General features: G+C 42.3%; 1 protein-coding gene across 2 annotated transcripts in view; it reads right to left on the reverse strand.

The window, feature by feature from the left end:
• gria2a (glutamate receptor, ionotropic, AMPA 2a) overlaps positions 1-15,759 on the reverse strand; it is a gene marked incomplete at its 3' end in the record, with an annotated part of 34,523 nt that extends 18,764 nt beyond the window's left edge. For both annotated transcript variants that reach the window (XM_081361362.1, XM_081361361.1), the window contains exons 1-2: positions 15,652-15,759; positions 15,295-15,435 (exon numbers count right to left, since the gene is read on the reverse strand). In XM_081361362.1, coding sequence (XP_081217488.1) covers positions 15,295-15,435; positions 15,652-15,724 — 214 coding nt within the window. In that variant the 5' untranslated portion in view covers positions 15,725-15,759. The remainder of the gene's footprint in view (positions 1-15,294; positions 15,436-15,651) is intronic.
• Positions 15,760-16,607: the final 848 nt, after the last annotated feature.

The following is a 16,607-nucleotide window of genomic DNA, read 5'->3' on the forward strand; positions in this document are numbered from 1 at the left end:
ATTACCCGCACCTACCAGCGATCATCGTTATCACCTTGTCTTCATTGTTCATCAGTGTTTTTAAGTTCCTCTCTGTTCTATGTTCATGGTCGGTTATTGTTTGTGTTTAATGCACAATGTTCCGTATGTTGGCTAGTAATCGTGTTCGGAATAAATCCTCTCATTATTTTTATCTTTGTTGTCTTCATCGTCCTTTGGGAACCAAGCGTTACATTGGGAGTCTGGGACATATATATATATATATATCTGCAGAGAGAACATCTGTCAACATCTGGCCGTCTGATCGAGGAATACGTGCAAGATTTCCTGGAGATTTCAAACCAGGTCAACTGGACAGATGACATCCTAGCGAAAGTTTTCAGGCTTGGACTGGACAATCCTCTGCACAAGCCAACTTCAGCCGTAAGGCCAGAACCTTTCACTCAATACCTGGATCATGTGCTGTTGTTGAGTGGATCAGCCTTCACCATGGGTGAGGCTGAAGATAACATCTCCACTCAACAACCATCTCCAACCATCTTCCTCGCCACACCACCTGCAAATCTTTCCGTCCCCGCTACCCTTCCAAAGTCTCGTCCCGCCGAGACCCCTCTTCCTGGGTCCCTTGTTTCTATCCTCATCCAAAGTCCTGAGGAAATAAACTTAATTGATTTCGACACATTGTACCCTGTCTTCCTCCGGATCTTCACTTCATGTCTACCGAGCCTGAGTTCCTTCACATCATGTCTACCGAGCCTGAGTTCCTTCACATCATGTCTGCCGAGCCTGAGTTCCTTCACGTCATGTCTACCGAGCCTGAGCTTCTTCACGTCATGTCTACCGAGCCTGAGTTTCTTCACGTCATGTCTACCGAGCCTGAGTTTCTTCACGTCATGTCTGCCAAGCCTGAGTTTCTTCACGTCATGTCTGCCAAGCCTGAGTTTCTTCACGTCATGTCTACCGAGCCTGAGTTTCTTCACGTCATGTCTGCCAAGCCTGAGTTTCTTCACGTCATGTCTGCCAAGCCTGAGTTTCTTCACGTCATGTCTACCGAGCCTGAGCTTCTTCACGTCATGTCTACCGAGCCTGAGCTTCTTCACGTCATGTCTACCGAGCCTGAGCTTCTTCACGTCATGTCTACCGAGCCTGAGTTTCTTCATGTCATGTCTGCCAAGCCTGAGTTTCTTCACGTCATGTCTACCGAGCTTCAGACAGACAGATGTTTGTCAGACAGATGTTGCCAGAAGCTTTCAACTACTAGACTTTTGCGATTGACTGATCAAATAGCACCTTTAAATTCATCTTTATTTCATGAGATTTTCATTCATGATAGAATTTCAAGCTGATTTTAGTCAGCCAGTTCTCTAGTAGCATGGGCACCCACCGGCAGAAACATACATCGTTGCCTATGATTAAAGATATATGATATTAGCCTATTATAGATCAGTATTTGTCATGTTTAAAATCGACAATCTCCTTCCACTGTCACGACTTGTGTATCATTAAGAATTCAGTTTCCCACTTGTAAATACAACTTTGCTTGGTCATTCATGTGCTCGGAACTCGCAAGTACTCTACTTGAAGGGCACAAAACTTCTTCCCCTGGTCAAATAGTGTGTCATCAGTAACGTCATTACTACTACCAGGTGGCGGCTCTGATAGGCTATTTTTCACAGAGAATCATACCCCAGACCCTGAGTGAATATGTCTTGCGTTTGCGAGTTCCAGAACGTCTGTGCATTAATGGCTCTGGGTATTTTTAACTATGGGGTACATATTCTATTATTACTGGATACATGATTGAGATTATGTAACGTATGTTCTGTTTAGGTTTATCACCTAGTATCATCAGTGTTTATGGTTGTGTTTGCTACTTCTCCTTTGTGTGGATTTAATAAAGACTTTACTTGTTACTCATCTTCTTCATTGTGCGCTTGTATACAGCCATCCCGTGACTTACCAGCGTTGTGTCTCCTCCCCGAAAACTGGAATTTGTTGGGGTATTTGAGATGGAGGCTTCGAGAGGTGGTCTCTCCATCACTACCTGTTAGCTCGAGGCAGCCACCGTGTTCGTCCCGGAACCAGAGCCCCGGAGTCTACGGAGTCCATCCCACAGCCAGGAGCGGATCTGTGCCTTATAAATCTATGGATGACGGATCCAGTTCTCACCCAAGTTTCCACCCTCGAATATTCACCTTCTTTGCTGGTCCCATCCTCCTCTGATGTTCCCTACTGGTTTCCTAGTCCTATCTCCTCCGCTGGCAATGGCCAGTCCCCTAGATCCGTCGGCTCGGATGGGTTTTGTCCAGCTCCTCAGCTCTGCCCCCGCCGCTAGCGCCGTGTGGCTCTTCAGCTCCACCTCGAGCTTCCCGTCCACTAGCTCAGTGTGTGGTCACCTTGGGCCTCCAGGACCATGTCTCCACCACGGCCTGTCGGCTCTGCCTTGGCTCTGCGTTCCCTCAGCTCCACCATAGCCTGTCAGCCCTAGGACTCCTCCAAGCTCCTTCGTTTCTTCAGCTCAACATCTGTCAGGTGTCACTCTGCCTCCACCATGGACTTCCAGGTCTCCGGCTGCGCCTTGACCCTGCACCCCCTCGGCTTCACTGGGCGTCTCCTTTCATCCGGCTTCCCTGTCGTCCTTCCCTGTCCTTCATCCCACACCTGTTTCTGTTCTTCCAATTATATCCCTGTGATTTAAACCCTGAGTTCTGTTCAGTTCATCGTCCAGTATTGTCAGTTTTTTATGATTGTTTGCTACTTCTCCTCCGTGTGGATCTAATAAAGACTTTACTTGTTACTCATCTTCTTTGTTGTGCACTTGTATACAACCATCTGAGATGACTTAGCAACAAAACTGGAAATCTCGGGAAATTATTAAATGAGTTTCTGCTAGGATTTACCTGACAAAAGCGCATTGCATCATCAACGGGCAATGCAGTGGAAAACAAGCTTACCTCTTTTCAGCCATTTCCAGGCAAATAAATTACAAAAATAACATGATAAAACACAACACTTGGATCTCCATGTATATATAGAGTAGCTGATATGTTATTTTGATAAAAAAAAGTGCAGCTGGTCTGCCGTGTTTCAAGCCAAGTAAAACTAAAACTATTGCAACATTTTTCTTTGTAATTACTAACATGGTACTTGTTACCCCCTTGTTTCATATAGTTACAGCAGGGTAAGTGTAACATCTGCAGGCTGTAATTTAAAGTTCCACGGCTCTAGCGTGGTATTTCTGTGACTGCCCAAAGCACGTGAACATAAGGCACGTGATTGGTTGTCGGTTGCTAAGCATCTAGTTGTAACATTCTAACACCGCATCATTTCACACAGTACAAACATAACCCCGGGTAAAAAGTGGTGCTAACCCCGCATCTAAATTACAAGTGTGAAACGCTCCTTTACCCGGGGTTAAAAGTGGTGTAAAACCTTAGCCTGGATCATTTCTCTCCTCTGAATTAGGTCTGCCTTCCCCCATTGCCAAATGGGTAGTTGAAAGTCCTCCCCACCCATGCACTGATTCCCAATGATGTCCTTCAACTTCAGCCTGTTCTCTGCTTGTGCCACTGCTGCATCTGTTACCTACTTGTGTCCTGCACTTGTGATGACGCCTGCACCTCTGATCTTCACCAGAATCTCTGTGCATCATAACAGCCTTGCACTTCATCACTTTGTACTCTTCAACCACTGTCGATAGGGGTAGCTGTAACTGTCCAGATCCTATGTATAGCCCTACTGGCATGAAACTTGGGGGAGTTCCGAGCCACCTGGAAAGGTGTTTATTAAATCACCTCTCAATGTCTAAGGCACTTCATAAATTATGAGTAGCCACATAAGTCTTGGTAGTAGACCATGTTGAAAGAGCCTGGCTTTGAACTTACCTGGTAAGCCTGAACATTCTATCTTTCTCAACCATTCTTCCACCTGTCTCTCTGTCCTAAATACACTGCTTCTGTCATTAAGAAAGGGAACATACCACTTTCCTAGGCATTTTACAGGGACTTCATCATTTGATGGTATAACCTCCCCCTGGACTTTAAGTTGGAACTTACTAGTCATTTTCCCATTACTGATCACCATAATTCTTGACTTCCTTGGTTTGAAATGAAAGCTTTAGCGTAAGTTCTGCCATGAAGACTCAATTGTTACATCACTTATTACCTTCTCATCTAACCAATCGTGTTCTAGTACTCCATCCTCCCCACCACCACTAGGATGGTCCCTGCCCATACCTCCCAGGGGGTCGGCTGCGCCCCTGCCTTCGTCTTCAGGTAGGAAATGAAGATTCCGTTAGCCTCGGATTGCGAGCTACGGACGGGACCTACGCCAAAGAACTTTATAACACAATACTTGCTGGGCTGTTAATAAATGGATGCTTTGTTATGTCATTTTGCCTCCCGAGTCTTTCTGGTAGAACTTCATTCTTGCCTTTGCTCCTTTGGTCCACTCTTTTCCAGGACAATATGATGATGCCCTTTGCCCATATCCTACGCAATAGTTTCCATAACCTGCGAGAGATTTCTGCGGAGATCTCTTGTATACTTTATAAGGCATACCACTTGGTCCTGGAGCAGATGCTGATTAGGCTTTCTGTACAATTTCCTGGGTTTCTCTCCATTTTGGTTAACTGGTGTCAAACTTTTCCTCAGGGGTTTCAGCACAAACCCTCTTTTGGCGGTAAAAAACTACTGTCAGGATTTACAAAAGAAAAAAATTAGCACTGAAAAGGCGTGGATAGTTATTTTTGCAGCTGACCTATATGCATTTGTAGGAGTTCCCTTTCAGTCGCTCAACTTCGACGTTACGACTGATTGGGATCACGTTTAGGGAGCCTGTCATCTTCGAGTATTGATAAAACGAGCCAATGCACACATTGGCGTGCAAGCTTTGCATCCACACTCCGCCCCGCAGGGTATAAATACAGAAGTGGATGCACGCACCACTTGTCTTTTGCTTCGGAGCCGATCGGTCTTCATGACGGTGTCTCTGAAGAGTGTTGATTTACAAGCGAGTGTGTTAGTGCTTCTTCTAGAAGTATCTCCTGGTTCTGGTTTTTCTACAGCGCGAATGCAGCGGTGGTTGCGAGCCTTCTGAGCTCTCAACTGCTGTTTTAACAGCATTCCTTTTTGTGTTTGTTTCTCTGACAGCCGGTTGAGGGCGAAGAAAGTTAGTGCTTCACTGTGATTACGACCTGAAGTGGAACCTGTTCATTGAGTGGCGTTCTTCTCACCGAGAAGACCCCCGAAGGTGTTCAATCACTTCCGTGCTTTCTTTCCTGCAAGATGGGTCGGAGCGAGGCGCACATCATGATGCAGTGGATCCAAAAATTGTCAGGTTCCTGAGGGGAGCAAAGAGTCTGCACCTTGCGCCCCCTCTATACCTTCTTGGGACTTATCTCTGGTTCTACTGCACTTAGAGACCTTCCCTTCAGTCGGCAGGCAGGTGAGTTAAAAATCCTTTTTTTAAAGAAACGGTTCTCCTGCTTGCTTCCTCTATCAAGAAGGTAGGGTACCTGCATGCATTTTCGGTCGACGAATCGTGCCTGGAATTCGGGCCGGCCAACTCTCGCGATATCCTGAGACCCCGGCCTGGATATGTGCCCAAGGTTCCTACCTCTCCCTTAAAACGGGACCAGGTGGTGAGCCTGCAAGCGCTGCCCCGGAGGAGGCAGACCCAGCCCTGGCTTTTCTCTGTTCCTTCCGCTCCTTGCGGTTATAACAGGACAGAATACAAAGACTCAGGACCTCAGACCAGCTCTTGTCTGTTACAGAGACCAGCAGACGGGAAGGCTGTTTCCAAGCAGAGGTTGGCCCACTAGATAGTGGTTGCCATCATCTTGGTGTGTTTACCCAACATGCACCGTGCCCAGCTGGGTAGTGAGCCTCTCCAAAGAGAGAGTGTAGCTCCTTCCTGGGCGTTGACACAGGGACAGATGTTTTTAGAGCTGCGGGCTGGGCGACATCAGCACATTTGCTAGAAAAATAGCCTATGTGTCGAGACAGTTGCTTTCTGTGGGCTCCCTTAACATGAAGCCAGTTTAACTGTCAGCCCAGTTCGAAGTGTCGGCTTCTGCGCCTCCTATGGACTGGACCATACACCGTTCTTGCTCCAGTAGAGTTCCTCTTTAGCGGAACCCTGCTGAGTTCCTCCACACCCTTCGGCATCGGACGGGGTGGAGCGTCCGAGGCCAGGCCTAACACTCGTATGCACTGTTGGAACCTGTGCTAGGCTGGGTCCATATGTTGTGATCCCTTGGTACATGTTACCTCCATACGGGCAGGATGTGGCTTCTGCACGTATTCCTTTCCAACGAAAGGGCACGCTTTCCCAGTGTTATCCAAGTCTGACTGAGTGGGTCTTGCAGAACAGCAGTGACTTCCCTGGCCTATGCCCTGTCAATAATGCGGGGGGATCAGGAGGCTTTTGTCTAGGCACTGGAAGGTGGCAGTACTAGTGCCGTTTTAATTGGGATCCCAATCAGTCGTAACGTCGACTATGACGAATGTGAGTGACTGAAAGGGAACGTCTCGGTTACGTATGTAACCCGCATTCCCTGAAGGAGGGAACGGAGACGTAGTCCCGTCGCCACTATTGCTGGACCACCACTAACTCCGGGCTCTGCTTGGATCCTCAGCGAAAAACAAGAGGTGCGTGCATCCACTTCCGTATTTATACCCACACTGCGGGGTGGAGCGTGGATGCAAAGCTTGCACTCCAGAGTGTGCATTGGCTCGTTTTATCAGTACTCGAAGATGACAAGCGTGATTCCTAAGCGTGATCCCAATCAGTCGTAACGTCGACTATGTCTCCATTCCCTCCTTCAGGGAACGAGGGTTACATACGTAACCGAGACTCGTATGGGAGGACAGTATTTAAATGAATCACGCAAGGTTTGTGCTCGTCAATGTACTTGGTGTTTGCGCCATTATTTACTGCCCAAAAAAACATGTCTTAAACCAGACACTACCTGGTAGATTACGTTGGTCATTATGGAAATGAGCTGACTGCATCTGTGTTCTTTAACTTGCGCGTCGTCAGTAGATCACACGCAGACCTTTCCATTCCCACCAGCGCTGTTTTGGAATTGCGCTCTCACGCTAATTTGCCCTGTTTAGTAAATCTGCCCCTATGAGTCTTAATTTCTTTCTTTTATCAGATTCAATATCTCTCTCCCTCCTGGTGGGCCATTTTCCAGGTGATCCACTGATGCCCTTTAATCCTCTGTGCCAAAGCATTCTCTGGCCATGCTGAAGATGATTGTTGACATACTATAAATTTTTCTTCTCAGTTGTTCCTACTAATAGTGCCTCTAGAACTCTATCAAGGTCCTGGTCTAGCTCGTTCCATCATGTCTTATTATTAGCTGGGGGCCATTTTACTCTCTCTCTCTTGCAGGTTGGGTGTTCAGGTTAGCATCAGGAAAGTCACTCCTGTGGCCTCAGGGTGAGACAGATGCTGAGCATTCTATACAAATAAATGTCAATTGAATTGAATTGAAAGAAATTTGAATGAATCATTAATTTATCTGATTCGTTCAACCCACTGCTTCATTCAGGAATGAAAAACAACTACTGTGTTGCTTGGAGACTCATTTCAGCCTTGGCTTAATTTGAAACTTTTCATTGGTGGAGGGAAAGTTGACAAAGCAATTGGAAATGTTGTGTTTACAATGTAAGTTATTCAATCCTAACTTGTTTATTGAACTGAAAAGCAATACCAGCACAGATGCTCCAATTGTACCCAGAACACCAACTTGCTTGAGTGATTTTGATTAAATGTAGTTATTTTTGCTGGAAATCTAATGATTTTTTTAATAACCATGTGGTACTGCCTATTTTAAGATAATTCAGATACTTTAAAAATTCAAATGACAATATCTTCTGACTCTTCTTTTTTTTTCCGAACTTAATGGATGCAAACAAAAACACACGATTATTAATAACAAATTAACTTTGTTTTGAAAAGGATGGCACATCAATTGAATTAGTATATACTGTATTTATGCGCCAAGTTGCAACATTACTCGACAACCAAGGACATGTACTTGTGTCACACCTCTTAATAGCAAGTGATATCATGTTTTTCACCCACTACTTTCTTATCCTATCACTTTTGAAAAGATTGATGGCCTCATTCATCTTCTGACATGCAATCCTCTTTAACCTTCAAAAACATGCTGTAATGATCAGGTTATCCTTGCAGGCACATACACATTAATGACTTTAAAAGAGCCGTTTTCTCTGCAGAGCACCAAATCATCACGTCATATACACATTCCTCGTTCAAAAGTCGACTGTATTCTCCTGATTAACTAACCTTTTTAAATAAACCCCTTCTTTTCTTGGCATCCCCCCCCCTTTTTGTTCCTCAAGGTGATTGCAGATTGCTGGATTGAAGGACTGTCAGTAAAGGAGAGAAAATGCTCAGTCACTCGTTTTTCATCCTGTCTTCAGCAATAAATCCTCCACACCCCCTTCTGGACGCGCTGATGTGAATATCTTTAATATAGCACACACACATACAACACACACACCATCATCATGCTGCCTTCAACATGCTGGTGGTTGTGTGAAAGAGATAGCAGAAGTTACAGAGAGATCATTTTATAAATGCTGAGCATATTATATGTGTGCCACATACAGTGTCAGCAGAAACTGTTATTTTGATGTGTCACATATATATAAATTAGTTTACAGAAAGATTTACCTAATTCTTTCTGCTTTTTAAAGAATTTTGAGATTAATTATTATTTTATTCTACTGAGAGCTCTTTTATTCTAATGTTTCTCTTAAGCTTTATACATATAAAAGCAATTTAGTAGTGGGTAGGAGAAATATATAATGTAAATTATGTAAAATGTATTAATAAATTATACATTTTTCATAGTATAAATTGGAACACGTGTATAAATGTTATGTCCATCTCTCACAAGATCATCATATTTAGGGGTTTGTGGCATCAAAACGTTTTTAAAAACCCTGATTTAAAAAACTGAAAATGGAGCATCACTGGGGAAAAAAATCTTCACTGGGAAAAAATGTTCTTCTTTTTCACTGGGAAAAATCTTAGAATGACTGGCTCAATGAAACACTATCAATCAAAAGTTTGGGGTCTGTAAGATTTTTGAAAGTCTCTTAAGGCTGCATTTATTTGTTAAATTGTTTTCTATATTAATATATTTCAACATTTTATTTATTCTTGTAATGGCAAAGCTGAATTTTTAGCATCATTACTTTCATTACATTACACACGATCCTTCAGAGATCATTATACTGTGCTGATTTGGTGATCAGGAAACATTTCTTATTATTATCATATTGAATGCTGAAACAGTTGTCAACATTTTTTGTGAAAAGTTGTTACAATTCTTTTCAGGATTCTTTGATGAATAGAAAGTTCAAAACAACAGCATTTCAAAATATAAATCTTTAGTAACATTATGTTGTTATTTTAGATCAAATAAATGCATCCTTGCTGAATTAAAGTATTAATTTCTTTCCAAAAAAAGAAAAAAGAAAAAAAAGAAGTAATGTGGAGTCAGCCAGTCATTACTGTAATTCATTAATGCACCATTTATAACACAGCTATTTAACAAATAAATAAATAACAAATGCCCATAAATATTGATCTGAGTTGAATCTGTTCTATGTGACAAGAAAAGATTGATAAAGATGACAGGTGAGACTTGAAACAAGCATGTAAAGAATCAGTTGCCTGGTAAAACAGACAAATAAGTTAACATTAAACAAAATAATGCTGCGATTAACCAATCAGAATCAAGGAATCGATAGAGCTGTGTTACAATTGTTGGTGCGTCACAGTAAAGGGTTGTTGTTGTATATAGGGTGATAGGATGTCATATCTGGCGGCAAGCTCGAGGCATTGTATGATCAGTGTTAACATTAATGTTATTCAATCTGACTACTGAAAAAAAGCTTCTGTGTTCCAGGAACATAAACTCTAACATCATCAAGGAATATGCGTAAGCAAATGGGACTATCCGAAAGCAAACATGCCGTTGAAAGTGTTTGAACAGAATAACAGTGACTGTTGCACACTGAAGAATAAACAACATGTAACAGCAACAACAATGCTGAAACCTTTCTAGGGCACATATCTGTCAATAGAAGATGGGTCTCCGATGAGTCACTTCAACCACCTCAAGGCTACAAACAAGCGATAACAGAGTGCATGTTACAGCATAAATGTGTTTTTCGCTATGGTAGACCATAAACTGTATAAACAATGGGCTCTTCTGGCAGTGTGTTTCTTATCATATGCTTATATATTTCAGAGAAAACCCTGCTCAGTGCCATCTTTATATATCTGCATGTGGGTGAATGTGCTTGGGTGACAACTAACAGCAAAGGAAATCCCTTGTGTGTGTTAAATATACAACATTATAGGTCTAAGCATGTTTGAATATAGCATGACTAAATACTAGGCCTATTCATCTTCCAGATGCACTGAATACAAATTTTCAAATATTTGCAGTCCCAAATCAGTAAACACATCCCTCTATCCCACACCCCTTCTCACGATAAAATGCCTAAGCAATTTCCATAATGTTATGTATGCGTACCCTGGCCTGAAGTATCATTGAGTTTTCGTGTGTGTGATGTGTGTACGTGTGGGAAGGGTGTGTGAGAGTGGGCAGGCCGCTCACATGAATCAGCGGCTGTTCAGGCCGCTGAGACAGTCTTGTCGCAGTGAAGCTCACATTGTGAAGCATCAGTGTTTGACATCAAAAGGAGCCATGCCCACCAAGAGAAAACTCATTCAGGTTATTGGATTGGGTGAAAAATACACTAAAGAGGCCAAACCAAGTGTCTCCACGGCCAATTCAGATTTGCTCAATTCAAGCTACGTGTTTGACGTGTAAAATTTTCATTGCATAGATTTCTATTTTGTAATGATGTCTTACAATATGCAATCGTTAAACAAAACAATGTATCTACAATATGAATCATTTATCAAAAGCCTGTTTGTTAGATTTCACAGTAGGTCTGCCTAATTTCTGCGAAACGGGTTGTTTAAAAAACGTGGTTAAAAAAATTATTAAATTATTCATTAGCATGATGACGTAAATACATCATAGCAGGGTTTTTGACATTCTGACGTGACATTTAAATGCTCTAAACGTATTTCTTTTTAAACGTATTGCTGTTTGTTTCAATACGTTGCTTGTTTTCTTTCCCAGTTCAGTCTGTTGCAGCCATGATTCAACTCATAAAAACATAAAAGAATTTATATAAATTTAAATAAAGTTATATAAATATAGCATTTACATTAAACTACTATTAATCTCCGAGATGTTTAATTGTAACATTTCTGCAATGTCCCTTCAGTTGTTTCAATCTAATTGACCTTGGTATCATCAGCTCACTCATCGGTTCTCGGCTCATTACGAATCTGACATTTTGGATAGAGACAGTTCTTAGTTCAGTGAATCAGTTTTGTTACGTGTGTTCGACTTAAAGCGGCGCTATGTAAACCAATCGGTCTGCGCATCGTCGCTTCAAGTCGAACACACCTATTGACTTTTTCCAAAAAGCATCGTTAGCCAACTATGTTCGCAAGTTCCATCGTTATCAGCGTAGTTCAACAAGTCGGTGTTTCCCGAAACGAACATTCGCAAACAGCATCGCAAAGTTGTGAGGTTGGAACGACAGGCTCTCGACCTGTGGTTAGAAGAATAGTTTCTTGTTTTTATTACACGTGGACTTAATAAATCCTTATCCTGAGCCAAATACGCAAGCTGACATTCAGTACAATCAGTAACTTTTATTTAGAAGACATACAAATGTCCTTTACGTCTTTTAATTTGTCAATAGATTTAAAGCACCATTTTTAAAGAGTGCGCATGTGCGAACGTGCTCTTGAATCTAGAAATAAAGCAAATAACTGAGAAAAATATGAGATAGTCCTCAGATGACATGTCCATAATTTATAGCAAAACATCTAGCATTAATTCTCAAAGATCTCAAAGATTCATTAAAAGCACTTATTACTCCACCACCTTTGTGACATCATTAACCAATGTGGTTGAACGACCAATTTGCGACAAAACGGTTTCGGGAAACAGTCGTGACTAGCTAGTTGATTTCTTCAACGATGCATCGTACTATGGTACTGAAGCAGCGAGTTACGTCATTGTACAGTAAATGCACTCCTGGCCAATTCAGTTCAATTAATGAATAGGGTGTGTTCACACTTGGCAGGTTTGGTTCTATTAAAATGAACCCTGGTGTGATTGCTCTGTTAGTATGATTCATTTGAATAAGTGTGAACGCTGCCATCCAAACTCCGGTGAGCACCAAACAAGCGGATCTGGGGCCTCATTTATAAACGTTGCGTACGCACAAAAGAAGGCGTACGCCGCTCTCTACGCAATAATTGGTATTTATAAAAAGCAAACTTGACGGGAAAATGTGCGGTCCTTCACGCAAACTCTGACCCGGGCGTACGCACAAAAACGGGTGAAATGAGAAATGGCGACACCGTCGGCAGATGGAAGAAACACGTGAAAGTGTGTGAAACTGTAGACCGTTGTGTAATGGCAATACTGCCTCTCATAAATAACATGAAGACTTCACAAAACAAGTCTTACAATTAACAGCCTACACGAACAGCCGTTTGATCGATCTGCAGTGTAAAACAAACTAAATCAAACGAAGATTACAACAGAAATGCAAATTAACTCATATTTGTAAAAAGAAAGTGAAATATGTTCTGCAATAATATTGGCATGTTATGCAATTCATCCTCATAACACATCTGTAGCTTGTCAGATGCAGTCAAATGGATGGTAATAAAATGCCATGATGACATCACAATGCGTAATGATGCACAATGGCTGATCTTGCGCTCTTATTGAGTGAAGTTACGTTTCTTGGTTTTCCTCTCTGTGTTTGCCATGATTTCGCAATCAATGAATATTAACTTGTGGGCATTTCACGGACTATTTATGGGCAACTATGGGCGTGACATGAAGCCGCAAAAGCTGCGCTACATTTAGAACTGATTGTGATTTACTAAGGGAAAACTGCGTAGGATGTGCGTGCGCACGGTTTTATAAATCCGAATATTTCTGTGCGTACGCACGTCCTATGTTTCATCTGTGCGCCACTTCTGACTCAAATCCTATGCAAAGTTTTATAAATGAGGCCCCAGGACCGCTGAAAAGATGGGTCTCGCTGCCATCCGAACCCTGGTGAGCACCAAACAAGCGGACCAGGATCGCTGAAAAGATGGGTCTCACTTCCAAATGGACTCTGGTCCGGTTCGAATGAAATGTGAACGCAACATGGACCAAAGGCAGGTAAACAAACCAAAAATGGGACATGACGTCACAAGATGCAATCCTTAAAAGGACAGAATGCTGAATGCTGTGATAGGCAACATTGCGACAATGACGAGAAAAAACAGGTATTGTTTTTTCTCGTCATTGTCGCAATGTTGCCTATCACATTTCGGTACAGGCAAAACCACGTCTCATCGCAGCAGATCGTTTTTGTGTGCGAGTCTGACAGAGGGTTTTCTTGCCTCTGTTTTGACTCCTTTTCACATTTTATAAGCTCTTCATGAGTTCTCAGCTGGTCAAAATTAAGCGTAGCGTCAGTTCTGGCAGGTCACGTTAGTCAACTCGCATCAGCTGACTCTCGTCTCAACTGATCAACATCTACCTATAGGAATACGACGTCTATCATTGTATACATATATAAGCTCGTCAGTATTATCAAAAGCTATCGCATTTCTCAGGAGCTAATTACCCTCCTCCATCCCCAGCTCCTCCTCTCGTCAGTCAGGATTTGGCATTCTGATTCCCCCTGAATCAGACTAAAATTCTCTAATTATGTTGTACATTAAAATTAATTAATGATATCTGCAATTCATTCATGTTGGTTCTGTTCTGTTTACCCTAAGGGGAGCTATTGCTGCTCTCCCTGCTCTTATCCATGCTAGGCTGCATGGATGCACAGGGAGCTCTTGCCCTGAACAGAACCATACCGCCAATCATAACTGTATGCTAATTGTCAATCGTATTTGACGATAGTGGTCCTGACAGAAATAGCATCATATGCAGGCTACTCACACACAATGAGCACATTTAGACAATCACACATCATTGTTTTAGATGTTCAGTAAGTTCCGTCGCTAAATATAGGTAATAAAAGCAAACAAACAGGTTGTGAACATATCCTATGCCTTAAGGTTCTGTATCTTTAGGTTCAATGTTAAATTGGCAATGTGAACGCTAAGCGGACCAGGACTAAATGTTGTTGTTTTTTTTTGGTCCGGACCAAACAAACCAAGCAAACCGAACTACAAGTGTGAACACACCCTAAATCGTTCCGGCTGGATTTGTGAATCCATTGAACAGAACCACTCTATTGAAGAGATCTGACTCAAACCAGTCTGGATGTGATGTAAGACCAACAATTTTAAAGAATCTTCTAACCTATGTGACACAAACTCAAATGCACTAATAATTAATCGCATTTTCGAATTGGGTTAGCATTTCATCATTCAGTAGCCTACATGGTCTTCATGCCTCAGATGTAGCCTAAGAAGATGCGTGGGGGAGGGACACGCGCGAGGTCCTCATGCCTTGCAAACCTCTGTCAAAAACCCTTTCATTATACATAGACTATTGCAAAATTAAAATCTAGAAATTGTACCGTAAAACATTCAACACGATATGTCACAAATACGTTTCGAAGGAGGCAACCTGCTGTTTCATTTGCCATCGAATTATGCAGATGCTGGTAAAACGGGGCCATCTCCTCTCTGTTACTGTGGAAACCATCATCATGCTGCTCCCGCGGATGGTAATTATTATCACCCCCCCCCCCAACCAAAAAAAAAAAAAAAAAAACTGGTTTATATAACGACCATTCCCAACGCATAGTTTACACAACCAGACAGCAAGAAACAAAATGTGCCACAGTTCAGACTCATTAGAAGCTAAAGTGCTTGAATAATAAACTGAGTGACTGCCAACATCCAGCCCCCGGTCCTTTCATGGGTTGCGTAAAGGAATAAATAACACACCAGCGTTAATAATAGAACACATGTATGCAGGCGATAGCTATCCTGTGTTAAATCAAATAGGAATAACACATAGATCCTGCCATACATGCTCCTATAATATGTAATATGGCATAAATGCAGGATGAATTAATATAGGGAGGGAAACTGGCTATGATCACACCTGTGCATGGACAGGCTAATTTATAACAGCATCTAGATTAGTAGGCTATATATGGGGAATTAATTAGTTCAAGCGGTAAAAACTCCATGTTGACTTACAGCAATTTGTGATGGCGAAGCTGTTAGCCACCTCCAGGTTATCAATGTGAGGAGTGAGGCGGAATTCGGCCGTGCCGAACTGAACCATTCCGATCCGAAATGCGCTGTACTCTTGATCTGCTCCTCTGGGGAACAGGCCGCCTGAGAAATTAATACATAAAAAATTATTCAGAATTATATCGTAAGAAGAATCACCACACTGTCTCAAATTCCCAAAACAGACAGATTATATCGTTTTATCATGAAATTCGCACATGGTACTCAAGTAAAGAGGACCTTTATATGTCATTTCTGTTACCAGAATTATGAGAATTATGAGCATGATCTAAAAGGCGTAGACAGGTGGAGTGCGCTCACCGATTTGGACGCTCGGAGATCCGCCGAGCGCCAGTCCCCATAACGCGGGGAAAAGGAGACCCGACAAAATCATCGTCTTCTGCTTATCCACGCGACCACATCCACCAAACACGCACTGTTCACAAAACAGCGGGAACAATATAGAGTCGACACATGTTAAAATAAACCACAGTTAAAGCGCAGAGGCTCTGGTTATTCCGCGGTGCTGTTGAGGGAAAGAGCGGGCGCGATGATGCGGGAGTCTTCCTCTCCTCCTTTGCGGCTCCGTCTCTGAGACTCGTTTCAACTCAGTGGACACGGTATGAATACTGATGAAGACGAAAAGAGCCGAGCGGAGCCGAAGCTGCTCTTATTTTGAACGCGCGCGCAGCAGAGAGAGGCGCGCGCTCGCTCTTGGACATCGGCTCAGCTGCTTCAGGAGGAAATAGGAATTTTGAATTTGTTTAATTATATGTCTCGTGATTTCTTATTGTTATGAATTTATTGAATTAGAAAAGGCCTAATATGTGTCCACTATGAGGCAGAATGGTGACAGATGTTCCCCTGCAATCCAATAGGCTTGGGCTCCACCATCTTCTGTAGGCTAATACAATGAACCGCTTAACCACCTTCACCCAGACTAATCAATAACTGACATACTCCCATTAACCAATGGACCAATGACCTCTTGGTGGAGAGAGATGGAATCAGGATCCCTGTATACAATTGTTTGCAGTACAGTTTAACATGTTTAAAAGTTTATTATGGTGCTGCTTACATTAAAAAGCCATTAAAATAATCATTAGCCTAATGATTCACATACTTAAACATCAGCGAAAACATTTAGCTGAATTTGACTTTTTTTACTGTAGCTTTGGTTGATTTTATCTTAATATGTAGCCTACTTTTTGATAAAATTGTTGAGGACTTTTGACCTTGTGGTCACAGAAATGGGTCAGGATAGGCTACATAGAATC

The sequence above is a fragment of the Scardinius erythrophthalmus genome (assembly GCF_964197995.2).
Source record: "Scardinius erythrophthalmus genome assembly, chromosome: 3".
Classification (NCBI taxonomy): Eukaryota; Metazoa; Chordata; class Actinopteri; order Cypriniformes; family Leuciscidae; genus Scardinius; species Scardinius erythrophthalmus.